The 17629-nt window shown below is 38.4% G+C and overlaps 1 protein-coding gene across 4 annotated transcripts in view; it reads left to right on the top strand.

The window, feature by feature from the left end:
- The window catches only part of NLN (neurolysin), a 34246-nt gene that overhangs the window by 3266 nt on the left and 13351 nt on the right, over positions 1–17629 (top strand). For 3 of the 4 annotated variants that reach the window (XM_020783691.3, XM_020783690.3, XM_078384546.1), the window contains exons 2-8: positions 3208–3464; positions 4316–4464; positions 9380–9487; positions 11370–11472; positions 12214–12374; positions 15409–15544; positions 16418–16784. In XM_020783691.3, the coding sequence (XP_020639350.3) occupies positions 3208–3464; positions 4316–4464; positions 9380–9487; positions 11370–11472; positions 12214–12374; positions 15409–15544; positions 16418–16784 (1281 nt within the window). Of the gene's footprint in view, positions 1–1769; positions 1904–3207; positions 3465–4315; positions 4465–9379; positions 9488–11369; positions 11473–12213; positions 12375–15408; positions 15545–16417; positions 16785–17629 lie in introns of those variants that run through there. The other variant, XM_072992705.2, reaches the window with a different exon arrangement.

The raw sequence follows: 17629 nt of genomic DNA, 5'->3' as shown, positions 1-17629 counted from the left end.
GGCTTTTGGTCTTGGGTGACTTCAACATGCATGCGGAAGTGGAGGTTTCCAGTCTGGCTCTTGAGTTCTTGGAGACCATAGCCTCCTTGGATATGTCCTAACATATCAATGGCCCCACCCACGTGGGTGGCCATTCACTGGACCTGGAGTTCTCCACCAAGCAGAGTGAGTATGGTCCAATGGTGACTGACCTAGTGTCTGTCCCCTTGTCATGGTTGGATCACCACCTGATTAAATGCAACTTTATAGTGGCTCTTCCTCCCCACGGGGAGCAAGGACCTGTTTTAATAGTTTGCCCTCGAAGGTTACTGGATCCTATAGGCATCCAGGATATCATGAGAGGGATTCCGGCTGATTTGACTGGTGCTCCTTTCGAGGCTCTGGTTGATAGCTGGCTTGCTGCCGCCGCCAGGGCTGTTGACACGATCACACCTAAACGCCCTCTCTGGCGCAGAGATCTTCCTTTGCCCTGGTTTAACTAGGAGCTGCGATCAGTGAAGCTAAATAGGAGAAGGCTACAACGCATATGGAGGCGGAACCCGACAGAAAATAATCAAATAGCTGTCAGGATCGTGACTAACCTTTACCAATCTAAGGTGAAGGCTACCAGTTGATCTTACTTCGCTATCTGGATAAGCGAAGCTTCCAATCAGCAGGCGGAACTCTTCCGTATAGTCCACGATCTATCCGGAGTTGGTCATAGTGACTGGCCTCCCACTAGCATCTCACCTGACCAATCTGCAGCCTTTTTAAAATAAAAAATGGAGGCCATCCACCAGGATCTTACCTCCTATTTGAAAACAGTGGATTGAGCAGAGACGTCCAGCGCTCCATTTTGCCTGATGAGACTTAACCACTTTCAGCCTGTGACGTCAGACATGGTGGACAGAGTGCTTGATCACTGCTGCGTCACCACCTCCTCCCTTGACCCTTGTCCGGCCTGGCTAATCAAAGCAGCCAGGCCTATAACATTTGAATGGGTTACGGCAGTGGCCCCCAACCTTGGGCCTCCAGATGTTCTTGGACTTCAACTCCCAGAAATCCTGGCCAGCAGAGGTGGTGGTGAAGGTTTCTGGGAGATGTAGTCCAAGAACATGTGGAGGCCCAAGGTTGGGGACCACTGGATTACGGCAATAATTAATGGGTCTCTATTAGGAAGAAACCAGGCTTGGCGGCGGACGATATTGGTAATGGGGCTAGGCAGTTGAGAGGGTGGTGGCTGACCAGTTGCAGGCTCTTCTGGATGAAACAATGCCCTGTATCCATTCCAGTCGGGCTTCAGGCCGTGCCATGGCATGGAAATAGCATTGGCCGCCCTGTTTGATAACCTATTAAGGGAGGCTGACGGGGGAAAAATGTCTCTGCTGGTCTTCCGCAATATCTCAGCCACCTCTGATACTGTCAACCACGGTATCTTCATGGGGAGGCTCTTCGAGTTGGGAATTGGTGGCCTAGCTTTTTCCTTGCTCCGTTCCTTCTTGGTGGATCGTCCCTAGAGAGTTCAGATTGGAGAGAGCTTTTCGGCCCCATGGAGCCTCAATTGTGGGGTTCCGCAGGGCTGGATCATCTCTCCAAAGCTGTTTAACATCTATATGAGGCCGCTGGTAGGGTCATCAGGGGATATGGGGCTTCGCATTATCAGTATGCAGATAATACTCAGCTCTACATCTCCTTTTTTCCAACAAGAGTGGATGCTGTTTCATCCCTTGAGTGCCTCCTCCCACCCAGTTCTGCCAGAGTCACACGTTCCAGCCAGCCCGGGCGGCTGAGCGGCCTAATGCCAAAGGAGTTCCGGAAGGAACGAACGAGGAACCGATCCTTCTCAGCAATGGCCCCTCGCTTCTGGAACAACTTGCCCATGGAGATCCACCTGGTTCCCTCTCTGGGTGTCTTCAGGAGTAAAGTTAAGACCTCGTTATTTGGGCAGGCTTTCCTTCCTGCCGTATCTTAAATTCTATATTTTTGCCATCTTGGATTTATGTTTATTGGTCCAACTGTTTTTACATTTGTAATGCCGCCCGAGTAGACCTTTGGTCTAGCTGGGCGGGGTAGAAATCTAATAAAATAAACAAACAAATAAATAAATGTAAGACAGTTACTGTGGGATGGATGGTTTGTCTATCCAGAAAAGGATATTTATCTTATCATAAAAAGGACAAATGGTTTGTACCTGAGTGCATGTGGGCTAGGGGATTCCTGAGTGCTTCTTTCTTATTAAAAATACAGATTGATTTTGCAGACTAAGAGTGTATTCTGTCGGCCTAGCCTAACATGCCACCTAATCTAGGATAGCCAAGCCTTCAGGAGCCATATATTTGCAGTAAATTCAAAATAAGATTAACATAATGGCCTGTGTAAAGCTGTTTTTGAAGTCCACCCAGAGATTACAATTCAGAATGCAAACCTGGATTACTAAAAGGGATTGGGTGTTGTGATGGTATGGCTCTGATGCTGCCACAATTGTATGGGCTCCCATTGTGTTTCCAGGCACAATTCAGAAAGTTATTGATTTTCAAAGCTCTTTATGACTTAGGACCTCCTGGCTCAATTTATGTCTACCTGTAAATTAAGATAATTACTGTTGGTACATATTTCGAAATATCAAATGTGGAACTGGGTACATTTTCATTAGAATACCTATGTTTATTTAGTCCTTTTAATTTATACTGAAAATATGAAAAATTGAAGGACAAGTCATCTGCAGAGAGCAAACAAAACTATCCTTTTAGAAGAGTATTTGTGTGGGGGAAGAAGATAACAAGAATGACAGACACAGAACTGTTAACTTAAAATCATCTTGTATTCATAGGTTTTGCTTCAAAATTCATACTTGTGATGCAGTTTTCCTGCACGTCATCAAATTCTACCATCTCCACTGCTTTTGACTTTGCTTAATGACTTTTGCCGTTCAGTAGAATAATTCCACTTTTTAATCACAGTATTCCTCAGAAAATACTTTCCTGATCTAGTTTTCTTTTTATCTTACACCTCATTCTTTATCAAAATGTTCCAGTATATAAAATGTCATAATATTAGATCTTTATATATATTTTTGTTCTAATATTTGATCTGATCATGTATTCCAGGTGGCAAGTTATTTCCATTGTCATGTTTAGGCTTTTTCCTATGCTGCCTAGGAATATACAGTACTCCTTATATATTCCTTAAATTGCTCTGCTGTCATTTTGGTTTCCTTTTTAATTGTAGAGCTGGTGGCCCAAGAATTTTATTCAAAATGACATTAGGAACAGAGATTACTACCCTTCTGAAGGCTTCTTCCTGTAGTGCAGCAGACCGAAACTTTCTGAAATGGGATTTGCCACCAGAGCAGATTAAAACAAGAACTGAGGAACTAATCAAGAAAACAAAGCAGGTCTATGACAGTGTTGGGATGCTTGATATGGATAAAGTCACTTATGAGAATACTGTACAAACTCTAGCAGATATAGAAGTTGAGTATTCAGGTAAGTGTGGCATGTCTAATATCAGTCTTGGAAGGAAAGAACTAAATCTGAATTGTCAGCTGTCAAAAACATATTTTTAAGTAAGCCTGCTTAGAGCTCTACATAGAAGCAATAGGCATAGTGGGCTGTTAACCTATTTATATACTGTGCTTCATAGTAAGAAATCTATTTTCTGGTACATGTCATCGTTATTTCAAATGATGTAGTTATGTCAGTGGTCTACTCTACACCATTTGAAGAATGGATGATTCAAGATTGTTTATGCATATGAACAAGCTTTGACCTCTATGTTACTTGGTTATTATTGCTTATTATTAACTTTTTACATGACATTCTTCTGTCTAAGAACACACAGTATGACTGGAATCATAATGAGAAAAAAAGCATTAAAACATATAACAAACATAAAAATCTAAAACAGCAAAAATGCTTCACATGAATGGTGAAAACACCAACAAAAATTAACAATATCTAAAGGCCTGTGAAAATAATTCTACCTTACATCCCTTCCTAAATCCCTGTAAGGGCTTATATTTTATTGGGACATATATTCTCTGTCGTGCCACAGACAAAATTAATAAAAGCAGCTATTTAGCAAGTGTATTCTGTCCTTTTTTTCTGAAAAGGTAACTTCTTATCTGACTTCTTTTATTATAAGAGAGAACCAGATTGTTCTTGTGCTGGCTTCATAGTATTTACAAGTCTATGTACTTTTTAACTTCGTAAAAAAACAAATCCTATAAAATTTAATTATGTCATTGTTTCCATATTGGAGAAGTCTCTGCCTCCAAAAATCCTACGATGAGATGGCCTGTACTATTATCCAGTGAATTTTATTTGTCTTCTTGTAGTGGAAAGAAGCATGTTGGATTTCCCGCAGCATATCTCACCTGATAAAGATGTGCGTGCAGCAAGCACTGAAGCTGATAAAAAGCTGTCTCATTTTGATGTTGAGATGAGTATGAGAGAGGATGTTTTCCAAAGAATTGTCCATTTCCAGGTAACTGAAAATAAAATAAGTTATCAGGCATTTGCACAGATGTTTACGATGCCAAGCTCTGCAATTAAGTTTATATTTTCAATAGTTTTCAGCATCCCTAACAATTTTTAACATTAAAAATGATGGGGGGGGCAGGATTATGTCTGACCTTTTCTATGAGAAAGAGTGACAAAATGTTTAGCAACTTATAAGTGGTGTAAAAATAAATGACCCACAGTCCACATAGCCACAGTATTCAGGGAGACACATAGTTTGCAACTGAACCATTTCATTCAGCTGAACTTCAGTTTATTCAAAATTCTGTTCCACGCTTTTGAAGATATACTTGCCTTATGTCCAAACATCATGCAAGGAGACAAGTTGAAAGACACCAGGAATACAAACACATAATAATAAAGAACTGACAGAAATACTTCTAGCAGTGACCATGGAAAAAAGAGGGACGTATTATTTGAATTCAGTTTGTTCTGCCATGTACTAGGCTTAGTGAAACAAAAATGCATTTTCTTTTCATTTGCTAGATGACTTCACCAGTGTGCAACTGAAGATGAGGCAGGTTAAACTGTTAAGATTCATGAAAGGAGCTCCTTCCTGGTTCCTTTGTGCAACTTGATTTGTATTATTTTGCAAGACATTCAGCTTGGCTTGGGGGACTAAAACTTTTGTCCCCTTTTTGGTTTTCATCCTTGTAAAATGAGATTTTATTTAAAAATCTAGAAGAAATATAATAATAATATTGGCATCCTGTTTTTCAGTTTTCAAAGGCCATAGGACAATGTACAGTTGTGTTTCTGATTTCCAAGGGCCAAAGTAATTTGTATTTACAAGGTTTGAAAAATAGACTTTAAATATAGATGGATACAACTTCAGCTTTAAATCTCACCAGAATTTTGCATTGTGAATCAGAGGATTAAGCCTTGAGCATTCTTTGCTCACATATATAAAATGAATGGGTATGAACTGCCGCTTTTCCTTGCCTTTTGAAAAGGCACAGAGCTTAGCAAAAAGGAAGAGAACAACGACTCCCCTTCCTTTTTGCTAAGCCCTGTTCCTTCGCAAAAGGCAGTGGTTAAGAGCTGCCTTCCATGTATAAATCAAATTTTTTCTGAAATTAATTAAGGAAAAAGTGTCATTTTATGCACAGAAAAATACAGTAATTTGTTCTGGGATGATATTCGTAACTCAAGTTGGTCGTAACGGATATTTTTGATTGTATCTCAAGGCATTAGCTGTATCTCGTTGTATCTCAAAGCATTAGTTCCCATAAGAACTAATGCAAAAGCGGTTAATCCGTCCACTAGGGAAAACTTGTTTTTAACCTAAGATGACCTCTAATGTAAAAAAAGGGCAGGAAAGGAGGGAGGGAGAGAGCCTTTTTTTTTCAGTCATATCTCAAAGCAACAGTCACAGGTCAAAGCAAAATTTTGAGCAAAATTTAAAACTGGAATAGCATAGTAAAAATCCCAGCATCTTATTTCATATATATTTTTAAAGCCAAAAATTCATTGAGATTAATTTTTTTCAGATATAACACATTTATGATGAATTTCTAAAGTATCATTAAGTATGGAAATAGAATTGAATGGGCCAGACAAAAATAAAATGTTATTGTCTGCATCTAAATTGATATTGTATTTGTTTACTACTGTTTTTAAAATTTTGAATACAGTCTGATCATATTTCCCATTCACAAATTGTTAACTCTCTTTGTTCAATTAACATTCTGGCTGGAATCAAGAATGATCCAAAGATCTAGGCCTAACTTCACCTAAACATCTTGTTCCTGTCCCAGTCCTAGCTGGATACTTTCTTTCTGAACTGGAAACTAGGTGGAGCTAGGCCTAGGCAGACCTCAGAGCCTTCCAGGCCTTTCTCCTTGGTGAACCACGTTTAAGTAAGGTATCAGTATGTCAGGTAGAACTCCCAGAATGGGAAAATATGGGATTTGTAGTCCAAAAACGTCCAAAAGTTCATCCCTATAATATGACTGGTTAATCAGGATCATATTAACTGTGATTGATGGATTGGGAATATAATCTGAAATAGACTGATTATTGTGACTGTTCTCAATCACATTTCTGATTAAACTAACCAGACAGACGATATTTGGGAGGGTTATAGTACGTTTTCTCCAGTAAACTTTATCTCTAAAATCTACTGGGGTTTTTTGTGGTTTTATATATTATCTTGAACACCATCCAGTCACTCTATTAGTGGTTTGTCTGTAGTTTCTCTTTCTGGCAGAGACTGTCCTGTTTAACAAAGGTAGGGATAACATGTGTTCTCACTAGCCTTGAGCAGAAGAGGAAAATACAATGTTTTGTTTGCAAGCTTTGAATGGAATTGGAGATAGATATTCAAGAATTAAACATGTAGTACTCTCAAAGCATAAATCTTCTTTCAAGTTGCTTAGCTCTGTTGCATTCTGGTGATAAATATTTGGATATTATCAGAGCTTAGTAAAGTTATTTTTGTGGGATTACAATTCTAGATTTCCATGTCCAGTATGGAAATTGCTGACTGGTAGATTCAGGGAGCTGTAGTCTGAAAAGTAACTTCTCCCAGCTGTAGATGGTATCCCTACTGATTCCTTTACAAATATTTCAAAGCATATTTTCATAGATTTCAGCCTAGTCCAGTTAAATAGAAATTTCTCAAAAATCCTTTTATCATTGAATAAATGTGTGGCGCAGCAATTGTAATATGACATTTATTATTTGTGCTTAATGTTTGCTACAGTGCAGGGACCAGTCACACTAGTTCCCTCACCAAACGTGGGCCCTGCTATCCATACACTACAGCCCACCCCGCCCCCATTTGTGGAGGGGAATTTTACCCACACATCCAGTCTTTTAGGCTGAGGGGTGCTTTCTTCCAAAATCAGAAGTCACTTAGAACAGATTAGGAACAGCAAACATATTTGTGAAATTTCTTTTTGAACAAATAAAGGGTGAAAGGGACATCCTCAAATAGATAAATAGATTAGATGGAGGATATATATTTATATATTTTGGGGACTGATGGACATGGGAACAGGGGTGACCTTTTAAAATCTAGGAGTGGCCTTGGATTACACTGAGACCTTTGGAAGTTGGCTGCCCCAACTCTAATGGAAAAGCTCAGTAGGGCTTGGTGGATGTCAAGCCTCACTCTCAGGTTCAGAGAAAACCAATATTAACCTATTATCTTGGATTAGCCAAAACATTGTTTCTTTACTTTCCATCAGTTCTAAGCATGTTCATGAAGCAGAGGAGTAGTGACTATATTGCTTATACAAGTATATAGATTACACAGATTTTTAAAAATTCATTCTCAATTTAGATATACATTAGTTTCCAATAATTAATTAGCTTCTGGCACAAACTCATGAGGTGGTCTTAAAAGAAATTACTATATCTTAGTCTTTATCTTCATCTGCTGTGTACTGGCCTGCATTGTTGGGTTTATGTGAGGAGGATCCCTGAAAATGCAAAAATGCTTTTTGACAGTATTAATTTCTTTCAAAAATAAACTTGCTTTCTTGGTATATAGCCAAATTTAAATCCCTGCATTATGAAATCAGTGCAATAATCTGTTGGCATGGGGACAACTCCAAAGGCTTGATGTGGTGTTTGCCTCTCACAAAGGTTGGAGTAAAATGTGGATAGTGAAGCTTCCAAGAGCACTCTGTTAGGGAAAACAAACCTTGGAACCCAAGATAACAAGTTACACAGAGTCTCTTATCTGGTAGCTTCAAATCCTCTCCTTAATAAGCAGAGTAAAGACATGGACGTATGAGAATATTCACGGAGAGAGTTCTGATAAGACTTATAATATACCAGACTTGGTCAGACATATATATATGGCAATATATACATTGGCATAGATCTCTCAGAGCAACATAACATTCATAGAAGTAATGATCACCAGACTCACAACTGAGTGGTGAAGTGCTGTTCTTGCTCACTTGCTTAAATAGTGAGAGCAGCCTATCAATATAGACATAGTAGGTGAACGTGGTTGGCAAGCATTGTCCCATCTGTATGCTATCAGTCATCCATTGACTTGACTTTACTGGCGTGACTTTGCATTTTCACTACAATATTAAATTTAACCTCTTGTTCACTTAAAGGAACAAATCCTGACAGAATCCATATTTTTGCAAGATGAAATTAAGGTGTTATTTTATTTTTACATAACAAAAGGTGTTTATCATAGGGTTGCATCTAGTATTATACAATTGGACTTAAGTTTCCTTGGTCAGATTTTTCCTGCCCTTAGCCCCAATCTCTGGAACAGATTGAAAGATTTGAAAGGAAGAGTGGGAATTCATTTTACTAGAAGCCAAACACTGCTGAACATAATCCACATTGTGTAAACGTGTTTCTTTTGCATTTTTTGTTCTTCTGATATTGGACAAAGAAGGAATGTTCTCTTTAAATAGGGTTTAGTGACATATGCCAAACTATAAAACCATTCTGTAGCACAAATGAAGTTCTTGTCATTCATGTAATGCTTACTGAGGTTTTAGGTAAAGGTAAAGGTTCCCCTTGACAATTTTTGTCCAGTTGTGTTCGACTCTAGGGGGCGGTGCTCATCCCCATTTCCAAGCCATAGACCCAGCGTTTGTCCGAAGACAATCTTCCGTGGTCACATGGCCAGTGCGACTTAGACACGGAATGCTGTTACCTTCCCACCAAGGTGGTCCCTATTAATCTACTCGCATTTGCATGCTTTCGAACTGCTAGGTTGGCGGGAGCTGGGACAAGTGACAGGTGCTCACTCCATCACGTGGATTCGATCTTACGACTGCTTGGTCTTCTGATCCTGCAGCACAGGCTTCTGCGGTTTAGCCCACAGCGCCACCACGTCCCTACCTACTGAGGTTTTAATATGCTGCAAAATGGGTAAATCTTATTGTGTATTTGCCTTTCAGCAAACATATGACATTAAAGCTTTAAAGCCCGAAGCCAAAAGATATTTAGAAAAGTCAATAAAAATGGGAAAAAGGAACGGGCTTCACCTTCCTATAGAAGTACGAAATGTAAGTGTAACTTAATTCAGAATTTAAGAAAAAGACTTAATAAGCATAGTGTGTGATTTCAATTTGTTTTTCTGCTTTTACAAACTTACATTACAATTCTGTTTATGTCTGTTCAGAAGCAAGTTCCATTGTTTCAATAGGACTGTTTCACAAGTAAGTATTTATAGGTTTGTAGTCTTAGTGTTAAAACAAGAACATTTAAAAGGAAAATGATTTTGTATCCAATAATATGAAAAGAAAATGATTTTGTATTAGAACTATCTATCTGGCAAAAAATTGTTTCTTAAAAATTCTGCATAACATTTGGAAATATAATTTATCTTAAGGTGCAGAAGCTTTATTATTTATTTATTTATTTATTTATTGTATCGTATGTGTATGTGTCTGTTTATTAATAACAGGCGCCTTTGCTACATTTCTCCCCTTTTTCTTTCCTCATGGGCACCACTAAATATTATCTTGTTTATTACATTTATATTATACCTTTTTCTCCAAGAATCTCCTGTAAAATGTCTGTGAGATCCCGCCCTTGCCATTCAGTATGCTGGACTTATTATTCCCTTCCATTTAATGTGCCCTTCCATTTCTGTCCTTGCAACAACTCTGTGTAGCTAGGCTGAGAGGAGTGGTCTCGTCATAGTCACTTAGTGAGTCTCTTGCTTGATTAGTTCTGAATTTGGGTCTCCCCAGATCCCACATTGCATTAAAAACAACTTTTTGCTTGCCATGTTCATATTTAAGATATTTCAAATGTATTTTTTTATAGTCATGAGACTAATGTATTGTGTCACCATATTGTTTATGCATGTAATTTCTTGTTATTGTGGAATACTGTAAATTTTAAGCTTGTGTAAATTGCCTAGTATAGTGCTTGCACTAATGGAGTGGTATAGAAATTGGATAGATAAAACAAATAAAATGGAAATATTAGCAAGCACTATTTTAAATGTGGAAGTATGCCTTGCACATAGACACTTTAAATCTTCCATAGACACTTTAAATCTGTCTATCTGAAGATATACTAACAGAAATCATCATGATACAGTGGTGCCCTGCATAGCGACGTTAATCCGTTCCGGATTAATCATTGCTATGCAGAAACATCGCTAAACGGAATGTTTAATGCGTTCCTATGGCTCCCAAACTCACAGTTCAACGAAGTTCCTCCATAGCGCTGCCATTTTCGCACCCTCGGTAAGCGAGGGCAGGGCGCGAAAACACTTGCAGTGGCCATTTTGGGCACCCGGCGGCCATTTTGGAACCGCCGATCAGCTGTTTAAAAAAACATCGCAATGCGAAGATCGGTAAGCGAAACTCTTACCGATCATCGCAATGCGATGTTTTGCCTATTCAGAACATCGCAATGCGATCACATTAGCGATCTAAAAAAAATATTGCTATTAGGATTCGTCGTTAGTGTGCTCGTTAAGCGAGGCACCACTGTACAATGGTTGAAATTCTGTTGCTTAGTGTAGAAAGTCACTACTAGAGTACACCCATTGAATCAGTGGGGATTTAGTGAGTCAACTCATCCATAAGTTCCATGGATTCAGTGGGCCTATTCTAGTTGCAATTTACTAAGCTAAGCAACACCCATGGAAAGTGTTTTCCTTAGGGAATTATATATTTATCACTTATAGAATTCTTTTCTGTTTAAGACATAGATCTTTCTTATACTTCCCAAATTATTGGGGGTCAAACTTAAAAATAAGTTCATTTTCAGTGCCCTAATAAGTTTTTTCACCTTACTGTTTCCTTTGCATGCGCTTCCTTTAGAAGTTGTATTTGCAGGAAGAAAACCATAGGAAAGAAATGTACTGTATATATTTTTAGTTAACATATGGTACATAGTTTTGTGACTTGTTTCTATATTAATATTAAGGAAATCAAGACAATAAAGCAGAAACTGAGTGAATTATGCATAGACTTCAGCAAAAATCTCAATGAAGATAATACTTTTCTGATATTTTCTCAAGAGGAGCTGTGTGAGTATACCATTTTTAGAACTTCTGTTAAGGAGGGATATAAAAATTGGATAATAAACCATCAGATTTTTAAATGCTACACTAATAGCAATTTTTCCAAGTGTGTTTGAAAATTTCTTCATGTGTGAATATGTCTCATCACTTACTCTTCTACTCTTTTGCTCTTATTTCCCCAAAATTTGTATTTCCCCCATAACTTGTATTGGCCTTTTAATTTAGATATTATTTCTTACACATATCCTATCAACTATGAACCTTTTTTTTATTCTCATGGATGATGTGTTGGATATTATTTCTACATCTGAAAATGTGACTTTTCTTTTAAAAAAAATTCCTGTTACCGTCATATCACTAGCTGAAATCCAGTAGTAAGTCACAACTAAAGTAAGCCCATTGAATCAGTGGGGAATTTGTGAGTCAAGTCCTCTGTGAGTTCCCTTTAGACTTAATACTGGATTTCATTCACTGCATTGGAATTTGGAAAGGTGCATTTGAAAAAAACACTTAGCAAATTTACATTAGTTTGTACCATTAATGGATAAAATGTTCATTTGTTTTTACAGATGCATAGAATGTGAAAATATGTAAAGTCCAGGGTTATCGTTTCTTAATTGCCTCTTTTCAGTACACACAGGCTGGTAATTAAACAGTTGTTATGTTAGCCACCCCAGACATTTTTTAATTTTTAAAGAAAACGTGTGAAGAATATCCTTTTGTTAAATCCTGTGATATGTTTCTTAGGTGGCCTTCCTGAGGATTTTATCAGTGGTTTAGAGAAAACTGAAACAAACAAATATAAGGTTACCTTAAAATACCCTCACTATTTTCCTGTTATGAAGAAGTGCAGTGTTCCAAACACTAGACGAAAAATGGAAGCTTCTTTTAACACCAGGTGCAAAGAGGTACGAGAGATTTTGTCCCATTTGTAACCGTGAAGGGAAAAAATATAGGGATAGTAGGTGTTTGAAGGGACATTGATCAGTGAGGAAGTATGTATTTTGTGGGTGGAATCTCCCAAATTCTGTCATTAGCATCTCTATTTATTTATTTATTGGACTTATATACCGCCCCATAGCGCTACAAGCACTCTCCGGGCAGTTTACAATTTATTTCACAATCCAGTGTCCTTAGGGGGGGGATTGACAATCAAATACACATGGTGTGAAACATTCTTTTGAGGCTACCTACATATGTAACATTTCAAGAGCAGTTGTATTATTTGGCATGGTGAGTGTTGTGTGAATGGTTGCGCAGCTGGCTGCACAATAATTTGGTAAGAGACGCCTCCACAAATAGTCACTTTCACAAAATTAGCACTAGAATGTTGGCCAGAAATTGCCATTGAGACATGAAGGTACCAGAAAGAACTTTTAAAAGATAAAATAATAATTAGAATTAACAGAATAAAAAAGAATTTAGCCCTGCCCTTTGGGGTGTTTCAGCTTAATAAGCATTTGAAGGTGTAATCCAAGCTATCTGCCTGGATAGCTTTTATTGCTTTTAACTCAAGAGTTTACATGAATTGAGAGTAGCATAGCAGATTGAGACTTTTAGGATAGGTTGAGTTAGAGATGGGGGTACAGTATCCCAGCACAGCTGGACTTAACGAGGGTTTAGCTCCTGGGACCAGACCATCCACTCATGTGTCCGGCACTGGTGGCCTCACTCATTCTTCCAATCACTCCCAGAGTGCCGCTGTCTTCCTGTTCGACTGGCACTCGGCAGCTGTGCAGGGAGACTCATCCTCCCTCCCCCTGCCTGGAGTAGCTAACCAAGCAGGAAGAGAATGGTGCTCTGGGAGTGATTGGAAGGATGAGCGAGGCTGCCACTGGATTTGTGAGTGCATGGTCCAACCCCAGGGGATGGACTCTTATTAGGTCCAGCTGCGTGGGGATAGTCGTATACAAATACGAATACCCTGACCTCTAAACTTTTAATGAATAAGAACTTTTTGTTTTTCAAAATGGGCATATCTTCGAGTGCTGTAAATTTTCAAGCCCTGATATGTCTTCCTGATATGCTTCATCTCATGGCCAGTATCCTATTGGAATTACAATCACAGAAGGATGATTGCATAAACATTTAGCCAGCTTCAGGAGGCTCCTTTTTATGTGTCCACTCTTGTTTGGGTTGTGAAATTAGTTATGCAACAGATTGCATGATCTGTTATGTGAGCCTGCCAAAGCAAGGAGATGCTGAGTGAATTGTGTCAGTAAACAGTCTTGAGTTTATTTTTAGAACAAAAAGTTCATAATTACCGTTGTTTATACATTATGATTATGTTTTCTCATGAAATGTCCAAGATCCTCTGTAAAGTTTGGAAAAATGAACTGAAACAGGGAATATGTGTGCTTAAAAAGTGTGGTGGTATTCCCATTTTTTATACCGTTTCCCCGAAAATAAGACCTAACCTGAAAATAAGCCCTAGTATGGTTTTTCGGGATGCTCATAATATAAGCTCTACCCAAAAACTAAGCCCCAGTTAAGTGAAACCCCACCCTCCACCATTGTGCAGGAACCAGAAGAAGATGACATGACTGTATTTGAATAAATGTAGATTGTTGTACATGAAAAACTAAAATGTCCCCTAAAAATAAGCCCTAATGCATTTTTGGAACAAAAATTCATATAAGACCCTGCCTTATTTTCGGGGAAACACATACTTTCATAATCTTCCATGGTATGAATTGCTATTCTCAACATAAGGGTTATAAAAGTAAGTACATGAAATACTTGTGACATTTATGTGTGTGTTAAAAGACAGTACAGAATATACATTTATGGGATTAATTATTGGGCGATTCCCAGTGTGGTGCAACGGATAGAGTGATGGACTACGACTCTGGAAAATAGGGTTTGAATCCCCACTTGGCTATGAAAACTCACTATGATGGGACAGTGGAACTGGTAAATCCACTCCTTAAATATCTCACTTGCCTTGGAAGCCCTCTTAGTGTCACTATAAGTCAGTTCCATCTTGATGGCATAGGGCAGTGGTCCCCAACCTTGGGCCTCCAACTCCCAGAAGCCTTCACCATCACCTTTGCTGGCCAAGATTTCTGGGAGTTAAAGTCCAAGAGCATCTGGAGGCCCAAGGTTGGGGACCACTGGCATAGGACACACACAGTGATTGGACAGAGAATTAGTTATCAGTAAACCATTTGGTTCATTATTCAGGGACAATGAACTACTGTTAAAAATGATGTCTTGAAACAATTAAGATATTTTGTTGCATTTCACATTTGTAAACTGATGTTGTTCATTGTCAAAATTACAGGGAATGATAGTAAAGAAAAAGCATAGAGTGATCCTTAAGTTAAAGTACACCACGCCTGTCTGATACATGCTTCAGAATGAGCCTGCTGTAAATTTCTTATCTTTGTGACAAACTCCTAACAACTCAGTCTTTGGATGAAATAGAACAGAAGCCCTATGTTCTTTTTATGAATTCATCCATAGTATTGGATGAGAGAGTAAGTTCATGTTACTTTCACAATATTAATATAAGTAAACTTAGGAAGCTGATATATACCCAGTGAGTTAAGCCCCTGGTCCATTTAGTTGAACATTCTCCTTTCTGACTATAGGATCAGATTTCTAAGAAGTATTTATTTCTTGCTCACCCTTCCTTCATTGAGAACTGTTTTTCTTATCTAGCTTTCCTTTCTACTTTATTTGCACAGTAATCCTACAAGGTGGTCATATTGTAAGATAGTTACTGACTGAAGGTCAGCAAAGAAACTTCATGGCCCAATAGGGACTTGATCTTACAAGTTGCAGACCACATTTTTAACTCCTTTGTCAACACTAGCTTATTAAGCATATTTTGTTTGAAATATGTGTACCCGTTTTGACAACTGAAAGTGAATTTTGGTTGTTTCTTCATATGTACTGTATGAAATAGCTGAAAATGTCAACACTTTTTTATTTATTTAGGAAAATACTAACATTCTTCAGCAGTTGCTTCCATTGAGGGCAAAACTAGCAGAGCTTCTGGGATACAACACACATGCCAACTTTGTCCTTGAGCTGAACACAGCAAAGATCACAGACAATGTTACAGAATTTTTAGGTATGTTTCATTTATGCTGATAAAAATATTATACATATAACTTTAGTCATGCAGAAATATTTATTCTGAAAATAAACTATGAAGTTCTGAAATATTTTGAAATATTTTGTAGTCATCAGAATTCGGTTAAATATTATTTTAGTTGCATGCATATTTGGGAAGTATAAAATAATAACTATGATACTGTATATGAGATTTGAAGAGTGAAAGAAAACCACCTGTTCCATGTGCAGGTACGTACAGTATGTTCCTCAGGGATTGATTCCTTTTTCTCTGTGGGCAGGGAGATTTTTTATTCAGCTCATAATTGTTTTCTACAAAGTTTTTTTAATGCTAACATTTGCAGTAATGTATCAGACCAAAGTAGGTGCTGCAGGTTAAACTGCAGAAGCCTCTGTGATGCAAGCTCAGAAGACCAGCTGTCTTAAGATCAAATCCACGTGACGGAGTGAGCTCCCATCGCTTGACCCAGCTCCTGCCAACCTAGCAGTTCGAAAGCATTTGTAAATGCAAGTCGATAAATAGGTACCACCTTGGTGGGAAGGTAATGGCATTCCATGTCTAGTTGTGCTGGCCATGTGACCACGGAAACTGTCTACGGACAAACACTGGCTCTACAGCTTGGAGACAGGGGTGAGCACTGTGCCCTAGAGTCGGACATGACTGGACTAAATGTCAAGGGGAACCTTTACCTTTACAGTACTATCAGACCAAATGTCCACCCAGCTGAGTAACTTGTTTCCAACAGTGGCCAACTAAATGGTTATGGGAGCCTATAAGCAGGACAAGAGAGTAATATCCCTCTTCTATTGCAGTGTGTAGCATGGTACAGAATTAAACAAGCCTGATACTATTTTCATTTATTTTTTGCAGATGTTCTGAGTAATAAGCTGAAGCTTCTGGGTGAAGAAGAAAGAGTGTTTATTTTAAATCTGAAGAAGAAAGAATGTGAAATCAGAGACTTTGAATATGATGGAAGGATTAATGCTTGGGATCTACATTACTATATGAATCAGGTGGAGGAGCTCAAGTATTCCATTGATCAAGAGAAGCTGAAGGAGTACTTTCCCATTGAAGCAGTCACAGAAGGGCTACTGAATATTTACCAGCAGCTCCTTGGACTTGTATTTGAAAAAGAGAATGATGCTCATGTTTGGCATGAGAGTGTTACTCTTTACACAGTGAAGGACAGTTCAACAGGAGATGTTCTAGGGCAGTTTTACTTGGACCTGTACCCAAGGTAACTACCAGCTATAGTTAAAATTACTGTTTTTTCCTTTCTTTTTAGAAATATATTTATATTCTGCCCTTCCTCTGAGGACATGAAGTTCATCCTGCCCCCAGTTTATCTTCAGTAACAACCTTATGATTAGACTGAAAGATGATGGCTTGTCTAAGATTACCTAGTGAGCTTTGCAAGTAAATGGGGATTTGAATACAGGTCCTCCTGGTGCAAGTCTGACTCTAGCCACTATACCACAGTTGCTCTTTTTATTAAAGACATTTTGATTTACTGCAGAAACACTCACCTTAGCATTTTAAAGGTATTCTTGAAAGCAATCAGCATTTCTCAAAGCAGTAGAGAAATGGAGGTTCCTCTTTGTTCTCGCATAGAAACTAGTACATCTTCTGAGTAGATGCACCTGCTGTAACCCCGTATGCATAATCTTAAATTACTGTTTTTTCTCATATGCAGATTTAATTGAAAATAGTACATTCAGACTGTGCTAATATACACTTTTCTTGGATGCAATCCCCACTGAATTCGCTGTAGGAGCATGTTAAATTCCACTGAAACGTCTTTTTAATTGTCTGGCATCTTCTTTTAGTTCCTGATGGCTAGAATCTTGAAGAAGTCTGCATAATGTTTGCCTGCTTGCAGCTAATTGACGAAATGCCAATCTCACTGTAACTGGGTGCATGGCCAGGCATGCATCGTGGCATTTCATCAGTTGCTTGCAATTAGCCATTCCAAGTAGCACAAACTTTATGCAAACATGAGTGGGATTCCACTACATTTTTAGGAGTTATAGTGAAACTGTTAGCAACTGGTTGTTTGGGAGAGAGTAGAGTAGAAGCCTGGTT

This window comes from Pogona vitticeps, chromosome 2, assembly GCF_051106095.1.
Source record: "Pogona vitticeps strain Pit_001003342236 chromosome 2, PviZW2.1, whole genome shotgun sequence".
Taxonomy (NCBI): domain Eukaryota; kingdom Metazoa; phylum Chordata; class Lepidosauria; order Squamata; family Agamidae; genus Pogona; species Pogona vitticeps.
This window is presented reverse-complemented; position numbering and strand designations above follow the sequence as displayed.